The sequence below is a fragment of the Cupressus sempervirens genome, chromosome 3 (assembly GCF_028749045.1).
Source record: "Cupressus sempervirens isolate cs-2001-9-10 chromosome 3, ASM2874904v1, whole genome shotgun sequence".
Taxonomy (NCBI): Eukaryota; Viridiplantae; Streptophyta; class Pinopsida; order Cupressales; family Cupressaceae; genus Cupressus; species Cupressus sempervirens.
The window spans coordinates 495330939-495356726 of NC_143120.1; the positions used below are offsets into that span (position 1 = coordinate 495330939).

Below are 25788 nucleotides of genomic sequence, written 5' to 3' on the forward strand. Positions count from 1 at the left end.
CTGCCCCTTCTGTTTTGCCTTTCCGATTTGCTTTTTCGAACTGCTTTTTCGGACTGCTTTTTCGGCATGCTTTTTCGGTTTCGCTTTTTCGGACTGCTTCTTCGGCCTGCTTCTTCGGTTTCGCTTTTCCGGGCTGCTTTTTCGGTTCCGCTTTTTCGGGCTGCTTTTTCGTATCTGCTTTTTTTAGACTGCTACCCTGTTGAATCTCAAGACCATATCTTTCAATGGCGTCAAGATTTTCAGCTTGAAGGGATTTCGTCCTTCAAACTATTGAGACATGATCTTCAGAAAATTTCCCAATTTCTTTGATTTTCTCAAGCATGCATAAAAGAAGCTCTTCCATTTCTTTTATAGTGTTCTCACAAAAGCTCCATCCTTCGTTTTCTCAATGTGGGATAAAACATAACTCCCTTTATGTAACTTATGTCTCCAATGTGTTATAAAATAAAGGGGACTCTTTTAATTTAAATATTTCCCACAAACTATAGTCTATGCATTAATAAAGTTAAATATTTAAATTTAACTTTATAAAATAGCTTTATCAATGCATAACAAATCTTATTAATGATAAACAAGTCTTCTTGTCGATTTTAAACAATTACCATCGACATACCGCTGCCATTGGATGTCTGACCATGTCCAAGATGACTTACTATAAATAGTAAGTATGCCCAAAGTTGCCTCAGAACCCATCAAAAAGACCTGCAACTGAAACTATCTAGGCCAAATGGCCTTTAAGTCCTTTTAATGTCCTGGTTAGCCTATGGGACCGTGGGGAAATAGGCTAATGACAACATCATGCTATGAATGCTAAAAAGGGGACATTACATTAAGGGCCTGTTAGTATTATGTGTGAGAGTTCTAATAGCTTGGGGAGATCCAACTACACTACCGCCTCCACTGTGATGGCTTGGTGCTCTTCTATGGGTTGGGACCAATTGCTGCATAGTACCTGCTAGTTGCTGAAGAGCATTAGCAATGTTTCTCGTACTTCCCTATTCGGTTCAGTTTTAAGATGTGCCATTTGAATGTTGTTTTTTGGTTCACCCTGTCCTATATGATCAACCCGTTGAGTAATATCATTTTGTTCACCTGTTCCAAATATTACTTCCTCATCCACTGTAAAACTATCTTCAATCTCAATGTGATTCAAAGAATCTGCTTGTTCCGGCTATAGATGACTAAATTTGTGCTATCTTTTACTCATTCCCGGCTGTCATTTTTGGATTAAAAAATAGGTCTGCAAAATTTCTGTTATTTCCCACAAGATGTCAAGTCTTGTGGCTTTGATACCACTATAATACTTCTGCTATATTTGGGTTAGAAAAAATCACACAACGCTGAAGGGAATTTCGTCAAACAATTGGTCTATAACCAGCATTGGATAAATTATGTCTTACTGTTCAGCTTCTTATGATAAATTGGAGATTCATACCTAGAATATATCAATCAAGATGATAATGTATTCAATTTAAATGGACCATAAATCAGTTCACACTTTAATTCAGCATTCAATTCATATTCTAAGAACAACCAATGGATTCAGACTATAGTAGAAACTTTGGAATTAGTCAAGTATAGCCAGAAAGAAATGACCATAACAAGTGAGAATGAGATGGTACAGACCGGTTATGATGTATATTGTTGAGAGCTTAGAATCCACAACTAACAATACCTATGTCCAAATGTTTGTGACACCACCCAACTAGAAATGCAGAGAGAACTCATGTGAAGAGGACAACCGACCGTCTACAGCCACTGGGAAACTCGGACATGACCTAGGAATGGTTCCCGACCCGTGTGAAAGACAACCCGAGAGCTGATGTAGTAGAGGCAATTCAAGATGAACTTCCAATACTTTCGGAAACATTGTTATCTGCCCTTGCGTATAACCTACGGCTCTATGCTCAGCTTCCGCATTACCTGTGGTGACCGATAATCTCCAACGTGAGGTATTATTAACAGTCCGCGGTTTTCTATATTGGACGTGGTGTGTTTCCAATAAGAATCTCAATGGCACTATGCTAGCTATTAATTCTTAGTCCAACGCTAACCCACTTAACTGGTAAGATTTAAATGCAGATGCCAGGAATACAAATGAAGACATTAAATTCTCACTCCTACAAACAACTTGACTGTACTCACTTTCACTTGCTTCAAATTTCTTCTTGCTGATTTCTGCCTGGTGATTGTTTGTTTTCCAAAAGGAAGGATTGGGGTGACGTCCAATTTCCTAAACAACTCGAGGGATTTCATCCTCAGAGTTTGCCAGTCACATCAAAGCAACCAAACCTTTCAATGTATTTGAGCTCATAAAATCTTGTGTGTAAATCCCAAGACAAGCTCTCTTATTTATAACCTCGAAGTGAGGGGAAGACATTGGAATAAGAGATGTGGGATAAAACAACAATTTCGTCTTGTAGTCACTTAAGTCACTTTATAAAATAAATGACTTAATAAACATAAAGTAACTTTATCCAAGCACATTTAATATAATAACTGATGTACTTAAAATAAAATTTCCAGTGTAACTAGTAAGCATCCTGACTATTGATGTCGTTAATCTATCCGCATGTGGAGATAGATTAACCTGGCGCTATAACACTAGTGTGGAGAAGGGGACATGACGGGTGAAGTGTGCGGGTAGTCTAGAACTGTCTTTTCAACATCATGTTGAGAGCTAGGAATGCTTGGCACCAAACATAAGTAGAGAATGTAATGTGGAGTTTGTTAGCTTCTCTTTGCTTGGCAAACAGTGTTCTCTTTGCTAGGTAAATAGTGTGTCTATAGGAGAGCAAGATGATAGAGGTCACTTTCTCTATAGACACATAGAGATAACAAAAGGGCTTTAAAGGCCTGGCGTTGAAGGAGCAGCTCCATGGATTGTTAAAAATCAAAGGTTAAAAAATGATTAAAGCAATAATGGGTGTCTTCGGGCCCTCAGTTTCAGAGCAAAGCAATTGAAAGTAGGGTGAATGTGGATATAATCTCCGTGATTGTTGTGTGGGGTCTAGAATTGGGTGAGAGCACGGAGGAGGTGAGAAGGGTGGCCGAAATTTTATCTGAAGATGATCTGTTGGTTGATTTGAATTCTATCTTAGACTGGGTAATGCTGGGTGCAGGTTCAAATGTGAGTGTATGTTATGACGATGGAGATGCTGCGTGGCGCTTTGGTTTAGTTCCTTTCCTGAGGTGGTGGGGTAAGGTTAATAAGATTGAATATAGGCGGCAAGTTGCAGACTCTTGGGAGGCAATGGAAGCAGAGATTGCAAAATTTGAAGGGCGTGAGGATATTGCAGGAAATGTTTTTATGATGAATGTGCCCTGGTGTGGAAGAACCCAGCGATGCAGGAAGCAGAAAAATGTTATGTGAAGGATGAAGGTGGGGATGTGTTTTGCTGAGATGCAGTGATGCTATGGACAGAGGTTTACATGGCAAGGAGGAAAAGAATATAGTGGCAACGAAGGATGGTGGTTTTGGTTTTGAACCCGACGAAGATCGCTGGTGTAAATGCTAACAAAGCACAGGCAAAAAGTTAAGCGCTATTTTGCTATTAGATTTTAATATGTTTAAAAATGTCAATTCGAATATGAATGTGAATGTAAGCTTGGTCAATAGTAGATGCCAGTCATGTAAGGGAAAGTAAGTGTTGTTTTTGGGGATGACTGCAAAGTGAAAGATTGTAAGGGGGAAAATCAGACTTCTACTATGTAATTTCTACCTTTTATTAATATAATATGAAGCTATTAGCGATAAAGAAAAAATTAAAATATCAGAAATAATATAATATATTATTAATATGATAATAATTAATGACAAAGATAATAATATTTTATTGACAATATATGAATATTAATATTAGTTACTGGTTGGAGTTCAGTTCAAAATACGGGTTCAAAGAGCTAGTTCGTTAGTACGGCAAAATTTTGAAAAGGGTTTTGGGTTCGTTCATACAAAAACATGTATATATATATATATATTTATGAAGCCTAGAAGCATAGAGTATCATAAAATCATATATATAATGTAAACTAAGTTAATCATTTAAACAACAAAAACACCAAAGGCATAAACTTTATACACATAAGTTATAATCATAGCATCATGAGTAAAGAATCAAGATCATACCATCATATATTTCAATTTTCAAGTTCAACATCAAAGATTCAAAACATTAAAAGTAAATCATGATCCATGAATCATAACAACAAGTTCAAGTATCATTGTTTCAACTTCAAGTCAACTAATCATAATCTATAAAATATTAATATTCATCTTCATCTTCTTCTCCTCGTAGTCCTTCCGTATTAGTTGACTTAGCAATAGTGCTAAGGCTAATGGGATCAACACCAACAACAATACTATGGGTATCAAAATTTTCAAAGTCTTCAATTGTAAGCTGAGAAGCAGAAATATCCAAGTTCGTCAACTTTGCATCTACACCCCACCTCTTGTCTCCCCTTCTTTGTATTCTTTAGTCTTGTGTGAGAGGAGATGCAAGTTGTAGTGCACAAACACCAAGTTCTCCACTCTTTTTGATTGCAACCTATTGCGCTTCATTGAATGGATGATAGAATATGTGCTCTAATTTCTCTTTGAAGTAGATGAACTAGCTATCTATGAAGACATGACATGTAAACAATTAAAGTAAAATTTAAATTATGTAACTTGAATCTTAGATCCCAAATTTGCTCAAATTTGTCCCAAATTTGATTTGGGCAGCCAAAATTCACTGGCGTTCGGATTTGGGATTGCGGGTTCAAGCCAACCCAAGGAAAATTGAACCTTGATTGAACTTTGGTCGAACCGGACTAATATTTTGAACTGGTTCTAACCCAGGTAGGGTTCTTGGGCCAAAACAGCTAACCCGGGTAACTAAGATATTAATGAAAATATAATAAATAGATATAATATTAACACAGTAATACTACAATATTATATATTGAACACTATATAAAAACATAAATAGATGATCTACCATCGATAATAATCAAATTGGTGACTTGTGGTAATCCCTATAGTCCATAGAGCATCTATTCAACATACACCCATCACCATGTAAAGAGTGACAACTTAATATGGAGGGATCAATATTGAGCAGGATTAATATGGTGCATCTTAAATTAGATTAATAGATTCACAGACCAATATTCAGGGGACGCAACCTTGTAATTCAATAAGTGCTATATCAAACAATGGAATCAATTATTGAGGTTGGACGAAATAAAACCTTATCTCTAATGGTTCAATATCAAATAAAGTGGCAATCCAATTAGATTGTACCTAGGCATCAATCACTAGTAATTCATACACAGTCATTGATGTGGATAGGCAAATGAAATCCCGCCTATAACATGAAATGTATAATAGTTTGATTAATAAACTATAGCGATATGATACCAGTGGGTTGTTGACTAAATAATCAATTACTTAAGACAATAAAATAGAAGTAATGTTCAATGCAAAAGATTACTCAATGTGATAGCAATTAAGAAAATAAAATAACAAAGATTACATCAAATATCTTTGTGTATATTATTAAGAGGTACACATACTTAAAGGTATGTTACAAAGAGAAACAAATAGAAAAGGTAGTCTCTTAAAGAGGCATCGTTTTCTTAAGGGCATATACATAAGATATTTAGATCAGAATAAAAGAAGGGAAGGGGCAGGCTGAATGATATATGTCACACTTACAAGTAAACTAATCTACCATTTCTTCAAACCAAAGGACATATGCAGATATACTTAGAGAAGATATGAGTAATAAACATATATCATAAGATAAATGAAACATGTTTTGAAAATACATTAAGGAAATCAAAGATAGCAACACTATTTACATGTAATCAACTTTCTTATTTTTTTATGCATGGCGGGAACAGGATTTCGAACAGGAGCTAGGAATGGAGGCAGTTCAAGCGGTCAGGCAGGGGGTTTATCTTCAAGTAATGGTGGATCTCTAGCTGGCAGTTGTCTAGTATGCAATGGCAGTCCTATTGACAATCATCCAACAAGCTTTGCTTCCAATGTTGGGGCATCTTTCGAGCAAACCAAAAGTGTAGGTTAGATCGGGAACAACTCTGAGGTAAGTGTGGAAGGAGAGAAAGACCCTGAAAAGTGAGACCCAAGGGATAGTGATCCAAATTGTGAGGCCTCACCCCGACCCATCATAGCATAGTTGATACATTATTATTTTGATACTCATGACTTGATATGTCGAGACATTGCCGGATACACTGAACTTTATTATATCATTTTATATTGTGTGATGTCTTACTTTCAAATGCTTAATTATGCTATTTGATGTTTTATAAACATGTATGTTGATGATGATGTACAAAAAGTGAATGCAAAATTTGGAATATGATTAACACTTTGATTATGCAATTTTAGTGGTTAAGCATATGAGAAGATGAGAGATAAATAGTTAATTAATTGAAAGATTATGTTCTGAGTTATGTGATTATCCTGATGAGTTATATATATATGCATGTGATTTTCTTGAGCTACTGATGTGTGCAATGAATGTATAGGATATTTTAGTCGAAAAATCTAATGGAGAATCGGAATTGAACCCTACGTACCATTTGTGGAAACCAGGGTTGACTCTAACAAAGGATGCAAACCCCATTGTTCATATTTTATTTCTATTGTGAGTTGAATGAATGTATCATTTTGTAATCTTTAAATGTTAATATTTTGTAACAATGATTTTATAGTGTTGCTTGACACTTGTGCCTCGTAAATGCATTTCAGCTTGATAGTTAGGGTTAACCAAGTAACCTAAAGATCTAAGTTGGACTAGGTTAGTGACCTTTTTACTAATCAGTTAGTAATCGAGATTAATTACCCTAATCAAGATTAGTGATCAATTTACATTTTTTAGAGTTGTTAGAAAGTTCATAAGTTTTCAAGCTTTTGATAGGTCCCTAAATAGTCCTAGAGACCAAATATCATGAAAACTAAGTACTTAAGGGGTATGGGTATGGGTTGAGGGCATTTTCCACCCTTCTAGCCCCTTTTGTTGACTTTTATGGTCACCCAAATATTCATTTTTTTTAATTGCGAAAATTGAATGTTTCACCATGAGTTGGATAAGTTAAACTCCACTTTGAGGTTAGCCTTATGACAAGTTGAGTTAGAAGTCTCTAGAACCTTAGGCAAGTGGGAGAGTTATTACATTTTGAAGGTGGTTGAGTTAGTATCTTATTTAGAGGCAAATTTGAGAGGGAATGATTGTTCACCCAACCTCTAGTTTTAGAGAGCAGTTCAGGATTAAAGGAAAATGAGAAGGAAGGGAAGCTCATCTCTAATTTTCCAATTGCCATAACCTTATTGTGAAGATAGGAACCCTTCAAGCTCTTTTGGTTCATGTTTTGTTTCATACTTAAGTGATTTTGTTTGCATATGTATGTTTATGTGTTTGTTGAATAGGTTTGGGAGGGATTGAAATGGGTTTTTTCTTAAATGTTTTTTTTTAGTATTTTGCTTTGATTTTCGTAAGGATTGTATGGGTTGTATTGGCATTACTCACCCTCGAATAGGGCAGAAGTGGCCATGTACAGGAGGAGCTCTTTACTTGGACTTCGACAGTGTAGAGTCTCTTCTCAGGACGCGGAGCGGGAGAGAGAGTAGGGTGTTATGGGCTCCTACTCATCAGCACAAACCATGTTTTGAGTTTTGGAATTTAAGAAATAGAAGAATGAAAGTTCTTGAGTTTATAGCCTTGAAAGGGCACCTTTTATGGTGTTGTGACTGACGTCTCCTGTTGGAAAAATCCACCTTCTCCCTAGTCTGCTTCAATGACGAACCTATTGTGCAAACTTGGATGGGAGTGAATGTTTAAAATTGTCTTCATGTTAAGTTTGGTTGTCTCCTGGTCAGTTTTCGTTCTCTCCATGATCATCATGAAGTGTTGCAGACTTCGTAATGGTTTCCTTGTTATGGAGCCAAGAAGAAAATTCAAAATTGTTATTGAAATTCAATTATGTTGGGAGATTTTCTCCTTGGGATAGTAATCGTGTGTAAAAATGTTATTTTAAACTTATTGTGGAAATGGCTATGATGTCGGGTTTTCTTCCTGGTTCTTTCTCGGTGGAGCCTTTGAATCAGGTGGTTCAAATTTAAAAAAAAATGATGAGTAGTATTCTTTCAGATGAGTTTCTTCTTGCAATTCAGTTATATGTATGTGTGTATCGAAAAATGGATAAAATGATGTTTCACTCTTCCTGCGGCATTCTTATGTTTCGTAATCATATTCATTTGATTTAGATTAATTAGATAAAATGATATATAATTATGCAATTTAAGTTCAAAATATGTTAAAGAAAATTCCCTGTTTGATTGGTACTTCATTTTGTAATTTTCATAAGTGTTAGAAAGAAAAAAAATAGATAAAAATTTCAACTTGAATATTCAAGTATTACATTTAATCCTATTATCACCTAAAAAAATAATAATAATAATATAAACCCCCTTGGTAAATTTAGTAAATGGGTCAATCCAATACTTAGAAAAAATATATATAGATATATAATTTTCCCTTACCATTGAAATTATTACTTGAATACACATTTCTTCAACACTTAGAAAAAAAATGGACTTGCAAAAAAATTTACCCCACTAGAGCAATTATGCTCTCTGGAAATTGTATGGGGCAAAAAAGTTAATTGCTTTTTCTTTGAATAGAGCATCTTAAAGATCCTTTTTAAATATCTTATTTGGACATAAATAGATACTTCAAATTTAAATTTAAAAAAAAAATAAAAGAAAATACATTAAAATATATTTCTAAAATATCCTACACACTAAACTTTTTACCATAACTACCTTTTTCCCTAAAGTCCTATTGACCCACCCCACTTACATATTACCTTTTTTCTAGGCATCAAAATTGGATAGTGTGAAGGGAAATGGAATAAGTTTGTTTTTAAAATAAAAATCAAATCAAATCAATGCTTTAAATTCCCTCCCATCACCCTACCTTTTGGTCAGCACTTAATGTGGAAGGGAGATGGTTTGGGCAGTGTGCCCACGTGGGTGGCATGGGGAGGTTAAAAGTCAACCTTTGGCTGTTTTCTTTTTTTTTAAAATGCAAGGTCCTTTATGTTTGCTTGGTCTATGTGCATGATGGATAGGAAAGAGGGCTAGTGGTTGGATAGGTTAGTAGGTATGTTTGTAACTTTGTAGTATTGTTTTCAAAAAATAATTTTATTAATTGTTAGTTTTAGAAAAAGGTAAAAGTAAGTTAGTTTAGGTAATATAAATTAAATCATTAAAGTGTTAGAATATTGTTAAATGCAGTTTATTAATTGTTTCAATATTTATTTATTTTATTAAAAGTATAGTTAGTAATTATAATTTAAGTTAGATGTAATTAATTAGTTTAACATTTTTGTTTTAATATTATAGTTAAGTGTTAGGTGGAAAGTTAATTTTTATTTTGGGTTAAGATATTTTATTTAGTAATGTTAGTGTAATTGAAGTTAGAATATAATAGATGATAATATTAGTATAGTTAGTTATTCTTTTATTTTTTACATTAGTATTATATTAGTTTATTATTTTTATTTTTCAATTAGTAGTTAAATTGAAATGTTAGAATTAGTAAAGGTCTAATTCATTTAAGATAGTTAGTGTATGTTAAGATTAAATTAAAGTTTAAAGTGGATAAATGATAATTACATTTAATTATTATTGGTTCAAATTATATTAAATTATTTTTTAAACCAAATTATGGATGGAAGCTTTATTTATACAATCTATTGTTAGTTAGAAATTAGATGTGTTGCTTTTAGATTTTTTTAATTTTTTTTTGAAATTTATCTTCATGGTAAATGATGTTTCATTCTTGAATATTTAAGTATTAATTAAGAAAAAAACAGAAGACCTAGTATAGGGAATAATGTAATATATTAAATGATTGAAATCAATCTAATAACGAATGTGTATATATAACGAGTAAATTTCTACACAATGGCTATAAGCTGAAATGTAGACTCATTGTATTGTTAGGGGAAACTATATCTGCATTTCAACATACCATAGTTTAACTGGTGAATCAAACATAGCAGACTATATCAAAACCCTTTATCAACTTAGTAGTTCTTTTAATCTTAAAAAAAAAAAAATTTACGTGTTTTTGCCCTTGTATTTTGGGCATGACACAAATCTAGGAGGATCTAATGGGACCAAAGATCAGCATAGAGATAAAACTGATGTCATGCCCCGTAAATGGTCTTCCTTATTTACCTACAAATAAATCTTCATTCCTTGAAGTCAATGGCCTTTCAAATATCCATAAAAGGGGAATACGTTATTTTTGTGTCTGACCCTCTTATAGATTATTCAGTATCTTCAATGGCATTATTTGGTAGGCAAGTTTACTGGTGCTAGACCTAACATTGATCTTCTTAGATCTTTCATTAAAAGCATGTGGATATTGAAAGGACAGGTGAATATTGCAGCAATGCCTAAGGGTTTCTTCTCATTTGAATTTTGAAGGCCTATCTAGTGTTGTCAAGGGAGGTCCCTAGATGATGGAAAGGCTTCTATAGCTCTTAAAAAATGGACCCCTAATAAGAATTTGATTGAATCGGTTTTTGAAATAGCTCATGTGTGGGTAAGACTACCTGGTTTGCCTCTTGAATACTGGAATGAGGATGTCTTCAAAGGGCTGGCAGGATCTTTTGGTGAACTTTTGTCAATAGATCCTATAAAGACAATTAGATCCCAATTTGTTTATGCAAGAAAAGGATTCGACATGATATTGTCATTCACTCAAAGTTGGGGAAATGGATGCAACATATGGAGTATGAATCTATGCCTTTCTATTGCTTTGTATGCAAGAAGACTAGACATTGGGCAAAACAATGTCCTCATAAGATTAAAAAAGATAAGCAGAAGAAACAAGAGCAACAAAAAGAAGTTTAAAAAGTGTGGAAAGAAGTTAATCCTACTGTTGGGAACCAAAAGGATAAACCCATCGAGAAAAATACTAAAAGCATAGAAACTTTACCTATAGTACATAACAATATCACCTCAAAGGAGGTAAAATCTAGTCAGGAGGTTACGGTAATAGAGAGTGAGAATAATCAGCAACCTCAACAAGAAAATGATAAAATTAGTGAAATCAGCACTGTTCTAGAAGAATCTCTATCTCAAGATCTCAAGTTAGAGGGTAGTGAAAAAGTAGAAATTGAAAATGAGAAGCAAAATACCACTGAAGGGGATTAGACTGATACACTAAAAAGAAATCAATGCTCTTCAGATAAAAAAGAAGGAAACGAAAGCATAGAATCTCTAGTAAAAGAATGGGGAGATGAGGATCTGAATCCATTTTTAGAGAAAATAATGGGATAGGATTGGAAGAATGTAGCCGATAGAAACAGAAAAAAAAGGAAAGAAAAAAAAGGTAACAAAGAGGGAGAGCCTATTCTTGAAGTATCTGCTTCTCAGGGTGGAGTTATTACAAGACTGAGAGCTGATATTGGGATTCCTAAACAAGGAGATGGAAGGAGATCATACAAACAAACTAGAGAATTAGAAAGCAAACAGAAAATAATGGATGGAAAACAAATGACCATCCAGGAAGCCTGCTCAACAGTTAAGAAATGAAGAACATCTCTTGGAATATAAGAGGACTCAACAATCCCCATAAACAAGATGTCTTAAGAAATATAGTGAGGGATCATAAATCTGATATCAGCATGATCCAAGAAACAAAAATGCTAAAGGAAAAAGTAGAAAGAATTAAGCGTGGTGTGATTGGTAGTGACTCCGAATGAGCTTCAGGTGGTACGATTATCTTCTAGAATATGAATCATATAAAAGATAGTCCTATTCTCATTGATAATAATCTTGCTGTTGTTAAATTTCTGCATTTGAGATACAATTGAGTGGGTTCCTTCAAATATCTATGCTCCCAATTCTAAATCCGATCGTGTTAATTTATGGAAAAAAATTGAAGCTTCTAGAAATCTTTTCTGTAACGATTGTTGGCTGATTATGGGAGATTTTAATACTCCTCTGAAAGAAATTGAAAAGGTGGGGAGTGTTGCTTCTCATTCTGAGAATACAGTTGATCTCATGGATTTCATAAACAGGCAGGCCCTTTTGGATGTGGAACTTGAAGGAATATAATTTGCTTGGTCCAATAGAAGGACTGGAATCTTATTCAAGTAAGACTGGATAGAGCTCTCTTATCCCAGGACTGGTTGCATAAGTTTTTTCTTCTGTTTGTCTTGTTTTGCTGCTATTGTCTTTGATCATTCCCCTCTTTGATCATCCCCCTATTTCCTTTAATGCTGATCCTTTGTCTGGGATTAATTCTAGACCTCCTTTTAGATTTGAAAGAATGAGGGCAGCTCATCCAGATTTGGAAAAGTGCATAAAACATTGGTGGGATATTAAGGTGAAAGGTACAACTTTATTCAGAGTGGCTAAGAAACTTAGAAACATTAAAGAGAAAATTAAAGTTTGGAACAAGGAAGTGTTTGGGAATATCTTTGAAAACAAGGTTAATATTAAAAATGATCTTAAGATGGTGCAGGATCAAATTCAAGATGAGGGACAGTCTGATCAACTTATTAAGGGTGAAAATGAAAATTTGGTGACATGTCATGACGTTATATCCAAAGAAGAAGTGTTTTGGAGGCAAAAGTTTAGAGCTCTATGGCTGGAAGTATGTAATAAGAATACTAAGTTTTTTTCTTATGACTGCTCTACAACATAAAGCTGCCAACAGAATTAAGCATATTTAAACTCATCATGGGAAGGTGGAGAGAGATGAAGAAAAAAATGATGAAATGGTGGGATATATCTCAGATCTTTTTACTACTGATATGAATCTGAACCTGTCGGATCGAGATGAATTACTCTCTTCTATCCCTTCTTATATTGGAGAAGCTTGAAACAAGCCCCTTTCAGCGATTCCCCTATCCAAAGAAATTAAGGAAGTTTTCTCTTTTGAAGGAGAAAAATCTCCAGGGCCGCAAGGCTTTCGGATGTACTTCTTCCAAAAATATTGGCAAATTGTTTCTAAGGATGTTACATATGCTGTCAAGGAATACATTGGGTCCCAATCTCTTTTAAAAGAAATAAATGCTATGTTTATTGTTCCGATTCCCAAGAACCATGGAGCAAATTCTTTAGATGATTTTAGACCTATTAGTCTTTGCAATTCCTTATATAAGATCACATCGAAGGTGCTGACTTCCAGATTACTGACTATTCTTCCTGGGATCATTTCTAGCCAGCAGAATGGTTTCATTCCAGGCAGACAAATCCTAGACTCTATTATTGCGGTGGATGAAAACATTCACTCATTGGAATCTTCTGCTAAACAAGGATTTTTCAATGCTTTCTTCCCCCAACTGCCTAACCTACAATAGTGACTTGCCTTCAATAACCAAAGTGTCAAAGAACTAGAAGTTTGCATTTTCAGCTTCGTTCCATTGGATCCCCAAGCCACCCTTAGCAAAACCCATCCATATGTTTGTTGTTATGACATCTTACCACAAATGCCCCCCATGACGAGAGCCACCCTCCTTGAACCATAACGATCAGGCTAGCATAAAGGAGCACACCTCAAATGTCTGAATAGCCACTACACCTTGGACATAGTTTAGAAATTCTCCCGTTAGTCAAAGTTTGCCATTGGAGCTAGAAGAAAGAAAATTATTTAGAAACCTGCATCCCCTTTGTACCCTACTGGCTATACCTATACCAATCTAATATACTAATATATTATTGGAGCACTTTGTGGCTTATTTTTGTAAAAGTACTATTTGGAGTTGTCCTCAAACGAATCCGAACCCCCAAAAATATTTAGACAAACTAGTGAACTGGATCCTGAAACCCGAACTTGAACCTGAACCCAAACTGACAACTTAGATCTAAGTTGATACCGATGGAGTCCTTGTTAACATTTTTTATTGTAAAATTTAGGAATTTTGTATCCATTATATGTAGAACTTTGATCCATAGGTAGAATTTTCTAATGTTTGTAATACCAGAAAAAGTTTCGCTGACACAAACAAAAGTCGTAACATTTTTCTTTTTTCAAATTTTTGTGTATGAGTTTAGCAGCACGTACAATTATAAGAACAGAAGTGAATCCAATTGGCAATCTCTGATCAAAGATCTGAAAATGATTGTCAAGAAATGTTGATAATGTAGCTAGCAGACTCAGCAACAACCCTCCTACAAAAAAAAAGATAAAAATAAGAATTTGAAAATCCTATACAAAATTTAAATAATCACCTTACATCTGCAGTTAAACTAACATTAAGTGCCAACATATTTAATGCAAGAAAATAGAAGAGAGTAAATGGACCCCAAAAACGTGTCGAAGCTTGTATCTTTGCCAAATAATCCATAGAGGCTTGACCGGGCTTTATATTAGGTATCCGTGCTCCCATCTTCATCATGTAATCTGAAATTTCCTTGGGCAAGTTGGCCTATGTAACAAAATGAAAACGTATCATAATAAAAATTTAGCCTAGCATGGGAGCAAGTGAATCAAGCACCTCTTAATGTATCTTACTTGATATAATTGAGCATAGATAAGTTAGTATAAGGTGTCCAATGGGTCTGGCCTATTGTCACTAAACATTCTCATTCATCCAGCTCTTTGAAACCAAACCCACTTCTTTCATGCAGGTCAAATATGTTAACTACTTATCGTTTCTCCTTACCATTCTTGAATCTCTCAACTGTTTATCTTGAATTACTTATCTAACAAATGAGATCCAGGTGTTAGATAAAGCATTTGACTACCATGTTTACATCTATTTGTCTTGTGTTTCAAAATTTAATATGGATATCAGTTGCATGTTAGTTAAAATCAGTATATGGTGCATATAGAATGCAGTCGGAAAAAGATTCAATAGCTATTTTGAAAAAAAATAAGAGAACAATACAACAATTTTTTAAAAATTTATATAGCTGCTCAATTTTCTCAAAAATTAATAGAAAAAAAAGAAAGTGCATTATGATTAGATAACTTGAATAATTCACTCACAATGTCTAAGATATTGAACAAAAAGATTAGCAGAAAATGTAACATGTAGTAAAGCCATGATCTAGAACCAGAAGCAGCCACAACTGTGGGGTTCAAATTGTCTTGCATCCTTTTCCAAAAGGAAGATTGTGTCATTCTGCAAACAAAAGCCAAAAAAATGATTGATATAGGAAAAAATAGAACTTTTAACATGATATTATAGCAAGGATAATTCGATGCAAAAAAAAATCTTCATCTCAGAGCATTTTGATTTATTAGAATCCAGAACTTGATGTATACTTTTACTTCATTGATAAGGAATGAATGTTTGTCATTTACAAATGACTGCTAGAAACAGAATACCTTGCTAAAATGGAGGGGATAGCCAGAACATATGTCGTTGTGATGATTGGATGCATTCCTGCTGGATTAATACTGAAAGGAATGTAAGGTTTAACTTCTGAAAGTGAAGCACCCTCCCTGCACATCCAAGTTGTTCAAAAGATAAGTACAATATTTGATCAACAAAAGGAAAAGATATTTGCAAAGTAGAATATTAAAATATAGCTTAAATGTTGACTTATTTGGCATAAATATCTTCAATGCTGCAGCTTGTTGAAACAAAATCTCTAAGAAGCTTCTATAACATATGACATGCAAATGAAACCATAATTTCTCATTAAACAAACAATGAAAGAATATGTAGTAATGTCCACAAACAACCATACTTGGTCTCTTAGACTCAAAAGCACAATGCATAACAGAAGCAAGGAATGCCATGGATAAATCCAATATGACAAACAGTTACTGAAAATGAGAAAACAAATGCATGACAACAAATTACACTCACAACAAACTAGAACAAACACTAGCCATAGAGAAAGCATGAAAAACCGAAGCAAGAAAGTTTCTAAAGAGCTGTAAAATATTTTAAATCTGGTGTGTTAAAAAGGCAAAATCTCCCTAGAATCCATAAATGTAACAAAAAAAGACAATAGAAGGACTATTGAAGAATGCATCATAGTGGAGATGAAATGAATCCAAATAACTAAACATAATCATGAAAATAAAGAGTCAAATATTGGAATTGTGAAATGATCTAAACAAAACTAGTCCCAATGACAACATGGTGACTAAACAAGTTACATGTGCCAAACCTACAATGAGTAAAACCATATGGACCATTAGAGTTTCCCCTCTCTAAGAGGATGCCTGTTGTGAGGTCATCACACCATCTCCTCATTGGTTATGGGGACTCCATTTTTTCACTTTTGTTGTCAATAGGTTTAGGTGCTACAGTATATTGGCACTAGTTTAAAGCTAAGTTGCCTATTCGGGTTCTGTTCCAAGTTCGAAGTTCGAGAACTGCTTTGCAAGTTTGACAAAATTTTGGAAAGGGGTTTGGGTTTGTTTGGGTTCGTTAGTACAAAAACATGTAAAAAAAATTTTAAAATTTTTTAAAATTAAAAAAAAATTAAAAAAATTTAAAAAAAAAAATATATATATATATATATATATATATATACATTTTTATGAAGCATGAGCTAAAATTAAAATGTAGCATAATAGCATAAACACATTTAAACAACAAAAACTTTAAAACACCATAAACACTTTACTTGTACTCATAGTGATCATACCATCATATAGTAACATAGTTCAATCAACTTTAACATCAAAGATTCAAAACATTTAAAATATCAAGTTCACTGTTCAACTATCATTGTTTCACATTCATTGTTTAACTAATGGAATGGAAATCTATTAATATTCTTAGTTCTAAGTTCTTCAATCTTCATCTTCTTCTTCTCCGGTATTACTTGCACTAAGGCCAATGGGATCAGTAGCAAAATCAACAATGGTATTGACATAAAAGTCATCAAAATCATCAACTGTATTCTTTGTCTCCCCTTCTTTGTATTCTTGACTCTTGTGCAAAAAGAAGGTGCAAGTTGTTATGCACAAATACCAGGTTCTCTACTTTTTTTGATTGCAACCTATTGTGCTTCATTGAGTGGATGAAAGAATAGGTGCTCCAATTTCTTTCTGATGCAAAAGAACTAGCGACCTATAAAGACAACATAGGCAAGCAATTTAAAAAGAATTAATTCAATCTTATAATAAATTTAAAAATCACTTTCTAGTCATGATTCTTTTGAAGATAAAGTGAGTTAATTTTTTTAAAAATAAAACTTACTTGTGATATAACTTTGATTGCAAGGGGCTGCAATGTTTGGAATTTTTGGCCATGGAGGTACCGCCAACCATGAGCATCCTTCTTGAACCGATGACAAAGAGCATCATTACTTAAACCTCTAGCATTGACAAACTCTATGAACTAATCCATGATTACATCTCTCATATCATCAATAGGAAATATTCTTCTAAATGCTGCCTAGTACCCGTCAGACACTTCCATATCTCTATATGGTGGCAACCTTCCTAGTAGATCACAATATTGTGAGCTATAGTATTTGAGGGTCAAGGCATAGGCAAGCAAATGTAATGGAGTGGTCATTTTGTTCCATCTTTCATTAATAACTTTTTGCACTTGTTTGAAAAAGGTCTCTTGCAAATCTTGCTCCTCCTCATTTATAACTTGCTTGATCTTCTCAATCATTGAGTATATGCCATCATAGATCTCTCCAAGGCAAGGCCTATCCATGTCAGTGTACCTAAGCATGCTCATAATGGGCTCGGTGATCTTAAGGAGATATTCCACAAGTTCCCACCATGACTCAACCAATAGCCTATCCTTTATTTTGTTTGCTCTTTCAGTGTTCTTTTGCTTCCATACACTCCAATTGTGGCTGATTACCATACCTTGCAGTGCATCTTTCACTTGCACAAGTCATCTTAAAACAACTATATGTGATGCAAAACAGGTCTCAACAACCTATGACATAAATTAGAGAAAAAAACAACTATTAGATACATATTTTAGAAAAGTATACACATGGGCACAAGTAAAATATGAAAAATCAGAAATTGTCAAATATTAAAAATTAAATTACTAACTTGAGTTCAAGTTCATTTACCTTCAATAGCTCCAATTTTGAGTAGTTCCTAAAAAGAGATTGAATCATGTGTTGGTTTGTGACAAACATTTGTATGTCCTCAGCCTCTTCATACATTGTTTTGATCCACTCAATTTGGTTCCCAATCTTTTGTAGCATAAGATTGAGTGAATGGACTGCACAAGCTGTCCAAAAGATATGTTGATATCATGATTCAACCAACAAACCTGCTGCTCTACAATTCTTTACGTTGTTCGTTATGACTTGGACAACATTTCATGCACCCACTTGTTCAATGGCCCCAATTAGGATATTAGTAATAAATGACCCATCTTTTACTTTGTCCTCACAATCCACCGCTTTTAGAAACATTGCCCCTTTAGGGGACACCACAAGGACATTGATCAAGGGATGGTTCCTGGAATCCTTCTAGCCATCTGAAACAATTGTCACCCTTATCTCAACCCATGAGTCCCTTATGGGCCTCGTCATCCAACAAGGTGGTGCGCACTTTCTCATACCCGGAGCCACAATACCCTTTTGGAGCTTCATTGGCACCCCTCAACATGTCCTTCCAAAATGGAAAGCGGACAACATTAAAGGACAACCCATTTGCATATAGGCACCTTCCCATCTTAGTGTCAACAATTTCTCAGCCCTTATTTTGAAAAGCAGTTTCTAGTGGCCCCTTTCTTTTGTGTACAATGGGGATAGATTCAGTGTCAGTGTTCGCTACTGTACTAAAGAAGGGGTGGTCTTGTACTATAACATCTGGGGGGGCTGCATTCTCTTTTCTTTTTTACTTTTATTGGCATTACTATTGTGTTTTGTTGTTCTGCGTCCTTCTCTCTCTTCTACTGCCTCATGCTCTTCAATATATTTTAACACGTTTTGATTTGGTATAGGGGCAACTTTTTTGCCAAGGCATTTCTTGACTCTTCCAATGTAACCACATAAATGACCTACCACACAATAATAAGAACTATTTCTTTCTACACCACATCCCTAACATCTCCAACGAAATGCACTACCTCCTGGAAGGGGTTTTAAAATATCTACATACTTCCATAGAGGAGAATCAAAGTTGGGTTCCATTCTTTGTTCGGTGTTGCCTATTGATGAAGAGGTAGATGACATTCCTTTCCCTATGGCAAGAAATTAGATACATGTTCATAATCTATATGCAAGAAAATGACAAATTTTGGAATAATGGAAAAGATTCAAAGGAACATGAAGATTGAAAGAGAAATGAAAAAATGAAAAAACTAGAACAAAAACAATAGTAAATGGAATAAGATCTTACCTTTTCCAGCCATTGCAAGCTTGCAAATGTGTATGAATGATGCACAAACATTTGAAGAACACCAACAAATCAATCTTCAAACTCCTTGCACAATTGGATGCTTGCTCAAGAACTTGTGTGCTCTCCCTTAAGACAAAATAACTTGTTTAGAAGCGTAAAATGACAACGAGATGGCACAAAAGCAATTAATAACAACTTTTAGGTTTTATGGACGCCAAAAAATAATTAAAAATTGTCCATAAAACACTTTTCCAGCCATCCGTAGGGCCCAATTCGTTGCGGTTTGAACTAGGTTTGAAAATTCCAAGGTGGTTTGCCCTTGTTCAAACCCAATCGAACCCGTGCAACTTAGGTTTAAAGTTTTCCAGCTCATTTAAAATTGAATGTCTTAAGAGCAATGAAGGAAGATCAGTTTTAATCAAGTGTAGAGATGGAATGGAAGTAGCCGAGTGTTTGAGCCAAATTTTAGTCAATTACATTGTAAGCATCAAGGTTTGATCAAGGACAAATCAGCTTTTAGTTGGCATGCATCAAGCCTATGCTCAAGGGGTTATGAAAGGCATGATGAATGTTTATGTGGCACCTTGCCACATGAGCATGGTGAGTCCAAATGAAATACAGGAACTTGCCACATGAACTCATCAAATTTGAACCACGTTTGATGGCACATACAACATCACTTTGGCAAATTCAGCAAGCCTGCCACATGACAAAGCTAAGTCTAAAAGGTCTTCATGTGGCACCCTTGCCACATGAAGCCTTTATTTCCGCCCTGCCACAGAGGCCTCAATCCCAAACTCCCACATGAAGGCCTAAATTCCGAATTGCATTTAACACTTAAAGGCCTGATTTCCATGGCTAACTTAACACATAGGACTTCCTGATCAGATCTTCAAGTTGCCACACCAGCTAGCAAAATATGAACTTTGTCTTTCCATATAAGCACTTAAATCCCAATTTTGTCTTTAAGCTGGAGGTTTTGAATAAGGTTGACACATAGACATAAAATCTCTGATTTTTTTTTATGTGTAAAAGCCTGATCTATGAGTTGCACTTTGTCCCATCAAGGCTTGAATCCTGATCTTCAAGATGACATTTAAAGGCACGAATACCAGAATTGTTTCCTTTGCCTCATACGACATCCACATCCAATCTCACATTAAAGACATTGCCACATCCTTACCACAATTCCAAGTGGCATTTACCTAGACATGTGGAGATTCAAATCCTGACCTGCCATATAACCTTAGGATCTAATAGGTCAAGCTGCCACATTGAAGTGTGATTTTAGAATTTGTCATTGCCGTATAGCTCTATGAATTTTGATTTTCACTGACATATAAGGGCTTGGATTCCAAGTTTACTTTGCAACATGGAGGCCTAATTCCCAACTTGACTTGACACATGAACAAGTTGAATCCTTGACATATATGCATGTGGTTCCAATAATGCTAAGTGGCGATTGCCACATGACGCCTTCATTTCCGCATTTGTCCTACCGCATGAGACTCCCAAATCCAAATTGACATATGACCTTGCAATCGTCATGCTGCCACATGAACATGCAATTTTAGAGTTTCCCAAATTGAAATTGCCTTATAGAGGCTTGATTCCAAGAATCATGATTTGCCACTTGCCATAGAAGATATTAGAGTTCTAGCATCTAAACTATAAGGCCTAAATCGTTGGAATGTCCCCTATAACCCAACACTTGGAGCGTCCTTTAGCGGTCATAGCTGCTAGTCTGCTCTCTCATCCAGGAGGAAAGTTGTCACAAATCACCATTGTAATATTCCTGATCACAACCCACTTATCATCTCATCATGTAGCAGCAACAAGAGCTCTAGCCTACTTAAGTCCAGTAACCTGGGATTTAGTAAGGTTCTCATTGAGAAAAATCTATGAGGGTAGAGGAAAGAGTTACATACATGCTTTGAGCATGCATAGTTTGTCTAAGGAGTTGTGAATTGTATAAATAGGGTGGCATCATATCCAATCCAAGTGTAGTCAAAGTATAGTAACTATTATGTTAGTACTTGTTATTGGGTTGGGTAGTTAGGTGGTAAGGAAATGCATCGGTTGGTTGGACTATAAGAACTTGGATGATTGGCAATGTACAAGTGTGGGTTTTCTGGTATTAATAAAGAAATCATTTCCTTGCCTACTGGATTGTGGTATTACTGGTACATTCCATGTTTTATGCATGTGTATATCAATTGTGTTATTTTGTATCTGTGAAATTGAGTGATATTACCACTCTACATTTTTGGCACCATTGCCTAAGTTCGGATTTGGAGGTATTTTACCAGATAGGATGGGCTAATGGGAAGACCATTCATACCTTACATCCAAATTACTAACAGCAACGGAGAGGAGGAAATAACTAGGGAGGATCAGTTGACACGTGACTTGGTGACAGCGTGGGAAGTTGCGATTGAACAATATGTGCAAAGGGAAGCCCATGAGAGGATGGTTCTTGAGAGCACGGTATGCGATGAACTCTTTGTGCCACCGGCAGTGCATGACCTTCTAGGACAGATTCCTCGGCTTTTAGCAAGGAACTTAGTACTTATTGAGGAAGAAAGAGCACAAATTGAGAGGGAACGAAGAAGGCAACAAGTTCTTCAATAGTTTACCGAGAGGAGGATGCAGGATCACAAATTAGAGGAACCCAATAAGCCAAGAAAGGGAGATAGGCACTAAATTACTTCATGCCCCTGATTCCAAATAAATACAGGAGGTCAACACTAGAGGACAAAACTGAGGAGAAGTCGCCCTAAGAACCTTATGTCTCCAGCAGCAAGAAGAGAGATGTCGTAACTTGAGAACACAAGGGGATCCCCACCGAAGTCAAGAACAGTGGATTGAACATACCATTGAGGAACTAGCCAATTTGGTTATTTCAAAAACACCAGGAAGGCAGTTCGGGTGCAAAAACCCAAAAACCGCTGCACGACAAGAATTCCATCAGGAGGAGATAAATAGTCAACAGTCTAGTCTAGCGGGAAGTGGTGTTCCATCAGGAAGTAGAGTTCTAGCGAGAAATGGTGTTCCATCGGGAAGTGATGTTCCATCGGGAAGTGGGGTTCCATCCGGTGGTGGTGTTCCCTCGGGAGGAGGGGTTCCATTGGGAAGGAGGCAACAAGGAAAGAGAATGGCATTAGATAAACAAAAATTGCCTAAATTTACAAAGGATGGATCAGAGGACCCTGCTTGCCATTGCAAAACTTGTACAACTATATGGCAAGCAAATGAGGAGAATGATAGTAATGAATGGTTGAAGGCATTTCTTGCCACATTAAGAGGGATCGCCATAGATTGGTATGTAGACTTGGATGCTGGCAAGAAGAACACTTGAGATAACCTACGTGGAGCATTTGAGGAGGAATTCAAATTGTTAAGAGATGATGATGAAATTGTCATAGAAATCTATAACACCAGGCAAGACAAGAAGGAATCGGTGAAGGCCTATACCAAGCGACTGAAGAAACTCATCAGCAAATTAGACAATAAGCCTGCGGACGGGTTAAAGAAAAGATGGTCTATTGAAGGACTCACCCCGTCTTTAAGAAAAAAAATGAAGATAGTTCCACCATCCACTTTTGGAGATGCTTGTACACGTTTCAAGGACATTGAAAGTGAAAATAAAACCTCGAAGAGGAGACGGCATGGAAGCTCTAGTGAGAGCTTGGAGGAGAGTGAGGAAGAGTTGAAAACGATCCAAGCCTTGAGGAAGGACCTCAAATGGCTAATGAAGGAAGTAGCTGAAACTAAGGATGAGAAGAAGGAAGGTAAAGAATTATGGTGTATAGACTGCGAAGAGGGTCATACCAAAGGAGCATGCCCGAGAAAGATGTTTTGCAAGATTTGCCAGATAGGGGGTCATGCAATCAAAGATTGCCCTTATAACCTAAAAACAAGGAACGCTCAGATACTATTTACTGGAGAACGCTCTACACCACCAGCAACTCCCCCAAAGAACAATAATACAGAAGCTTCACCAGGGGGGTACAAGAATAACCGAAGAGGCAATGCCAATAGTAGTAATAACAATAGCAACATGAACACACCCCAACGGGCAATCCAATATGATTCTCGAGGATGGCCCATAATCCGATGCTGAAGATGCAACGAATGGGGCCATTTTGCTCCAGAATGTCAAGACAGAGGGGGACAGAATGGAGGAATGCTCTACAAATGGTGTGGGCCTAGCAACTATGAGGATGTGAATTGCCCAAGGCAAAAAGGTGTGAACATGCTGGATATTGTAGGATCAGAAAGTGAGATACTTGCAATAACAAGGATGCAAGCTAAGAAAGTCGTGTACCCAAAGGTGACTGTGGAAAATGCAAGATTTGAGGAGGCAAAGCAGAACATCCAAAATGAGTCGAGAGGGGAAACAACAGCTAAGCCAGCCAAGACCCCTATGAGCAAGGGGATACCCAACATCATAAGAAAAGTATTAGAAACTATCATTCCAGTCTCCATTGAGGAGTTACTGGACACTCTACCCCAGTTACAAGTTGCATTGACATAGGGAATACTGTCAACTCAACAGGATCCCCAAGTGGAACTAGAAATAGTGCAACAAGCAAAACCAAAAGCAGTAGAACAGGTAGAAAAAGAAGAAACTTCCGTGGAAAAGGAAGAAAATACCTTATTTACAATTGGACTAGGGAGAGTGCCAGCAGTGGTAGAAATGGAGATCATGGGGTACAAACTCTCAAACATGATAATTGATGGAGGTTCCAGGGTGAATGTCCTATCGGAAGATACTTGGAAAGCAATTAGGAAACCTACCTTGTGGCCGCCCATGTTCCAGCTCGTAGGAGCAGACCAGCATGGCATCAAACCGATTGGCACCTTGATAAGGCAAAACGTAATGATAGGAACCCAACAATTTGTTCTAGACTTTGTGGTTATTACCTTGGAAAAGAAAGGATATGATGCTTTATTAGGGAGAGGATGGCTAGTAGTAGCAAAGGCCAATCACAATTGGAAACGGAACACCCTGTCTATTGAATCAAAGGGAAGGAAGTACATCATAGATCTCAGGAACCAGTCAGTAAGTCAGGACTTGGCATTAGACTCTGAAGGAGAAAACTATGAAGGGATGGGACCTAAAGAGGAAGGGGTGCTCAGACTAGGGGAATGCTTAGACGATGACACAAATTCCCTTAATGGATTATTCCACTAGCAAATGGGAGACTATGACGTTTTCCACATAGAATGTAATATGTTACAAATACAAGACTCTTAGCTAAAAGGATGGTACCCCCAGGAGTACATGAAGTATAAATAGAATGGGGCTATAAAGTTATCTATTTTAGATAATAAACCTATCAAAGACCTAGTAAATGGGTCTAAGTGAAAAGCGTACGAGAGTCGAAATAAAGTGGCAATAAGAGAAAAAACTGAACCAAGTCCTTATAAAAAGACGAAGTTGCAAAACACGTCCCAAAACAATACTCGGAGTGATAGAGAAGGGAGTGCCAGAGACGACATCCAGGAAATTATAGTGTGGCCAAGAGGAAGAAGTTGCAGAGATTGCTGTAACGGCTGGACAGGAGAAAAGATTGGATGTACGAACAGCCATATGAACAAAACAGAGGGGTGCCAAACTAAGTTGTACGGCAGCTGGACACCAAAGCAATTCCATATGGGGGCCACAGAAAGTACGGCATCAACGCATAAATTCCATACGGGGAGAGGGAGTACGGTGTCACCACGGACGGGAACAAGGAGTATGGCATTACCACATACATAAATCAGAGGAAGTACGACAGCCACAACTTACATTCGTACAACATCAAGGTGAAAGCTTCTCATCCGTACGCATACAACAAGGGTGTAGACAAGGATGTTCAGTGTCCGTACGACAATCATTCACATCCGGACGGCATCAGAGTCCAAGACTTTCAGCCATACGACAAGAGTGTGTATGACGGAGTTCCGTATGGCAAGGGAAGACACCCATACGACAACAGTCTAGAAGACTATAGACGAAGGTATGGTTGCAATGGCAGACAGAGGTACGACAAACACAGACATTCCTAGTACCTAAAAAACCCGTACAGCAACTGGGACATCCTCTGGAAGTTGGTTACAAGTAGTCACATCATAGGAACGGTAGGTAAAGGTGGCACATACAGGTAATTAAAGAAGAAGCAATAAGGGAGATGGAAAAGGCCAAGGGTGAGACGGCAAAGGGTAGCAAAACCATTGGCAAGTTGTGGCTGCCACCTCTCATCAATGGGAGGCAGAAAAAGTGGCCATGGAGGAAGCCTACAAGATAAAGGAAGTTGATCCAACCATAGGGATGTCCTCCCATCCATCTTCTTGCAGTCAATGTTCTTTTTTGTTGTTTTCATGTTCAGTAGTCGTTTGGAAGACGACTTCTTTTTTGGGGGGATAGATTTAGTCGGAGTATAGTAACTATTATGTTAGTACTTGTTATTGGGGT

At 36.3% G+C, this 25788-nt stretch overlaps 1 protein-coding gene across 1 annotated transcript in view; it reads right to left on the reverse strand.

Annotated features, from left to right (window-relative positions):
* SCY2 (SecY protein transport family protein) overlaps window positions 1-25788 on the reverse strand; it is a 220143-nt gene that overhangs the window by 41285 nt on the left and 153070 nt on the right. The window contains exons 9-12 of the mRNA XM_089820529.1: window positions 15369-15485; window positions 15027-15162; window positions 14340-14463; window positions 14100-14206 (exon numbers count right to left, since the gene is read on the reverse strand). Coding sequence (XP_089676655.1) covers window positions 14100-14206; window positions 14340-14463; window positions 15027-15162; window positions 15369-15485 — 484 coding nt within the window. The remainder of the gene's footprint in view (window positions 1-14099; window positions 14207-14339; window positions 14464-15026; window positions 15163-15368; window positions 15486-25788) is intronic.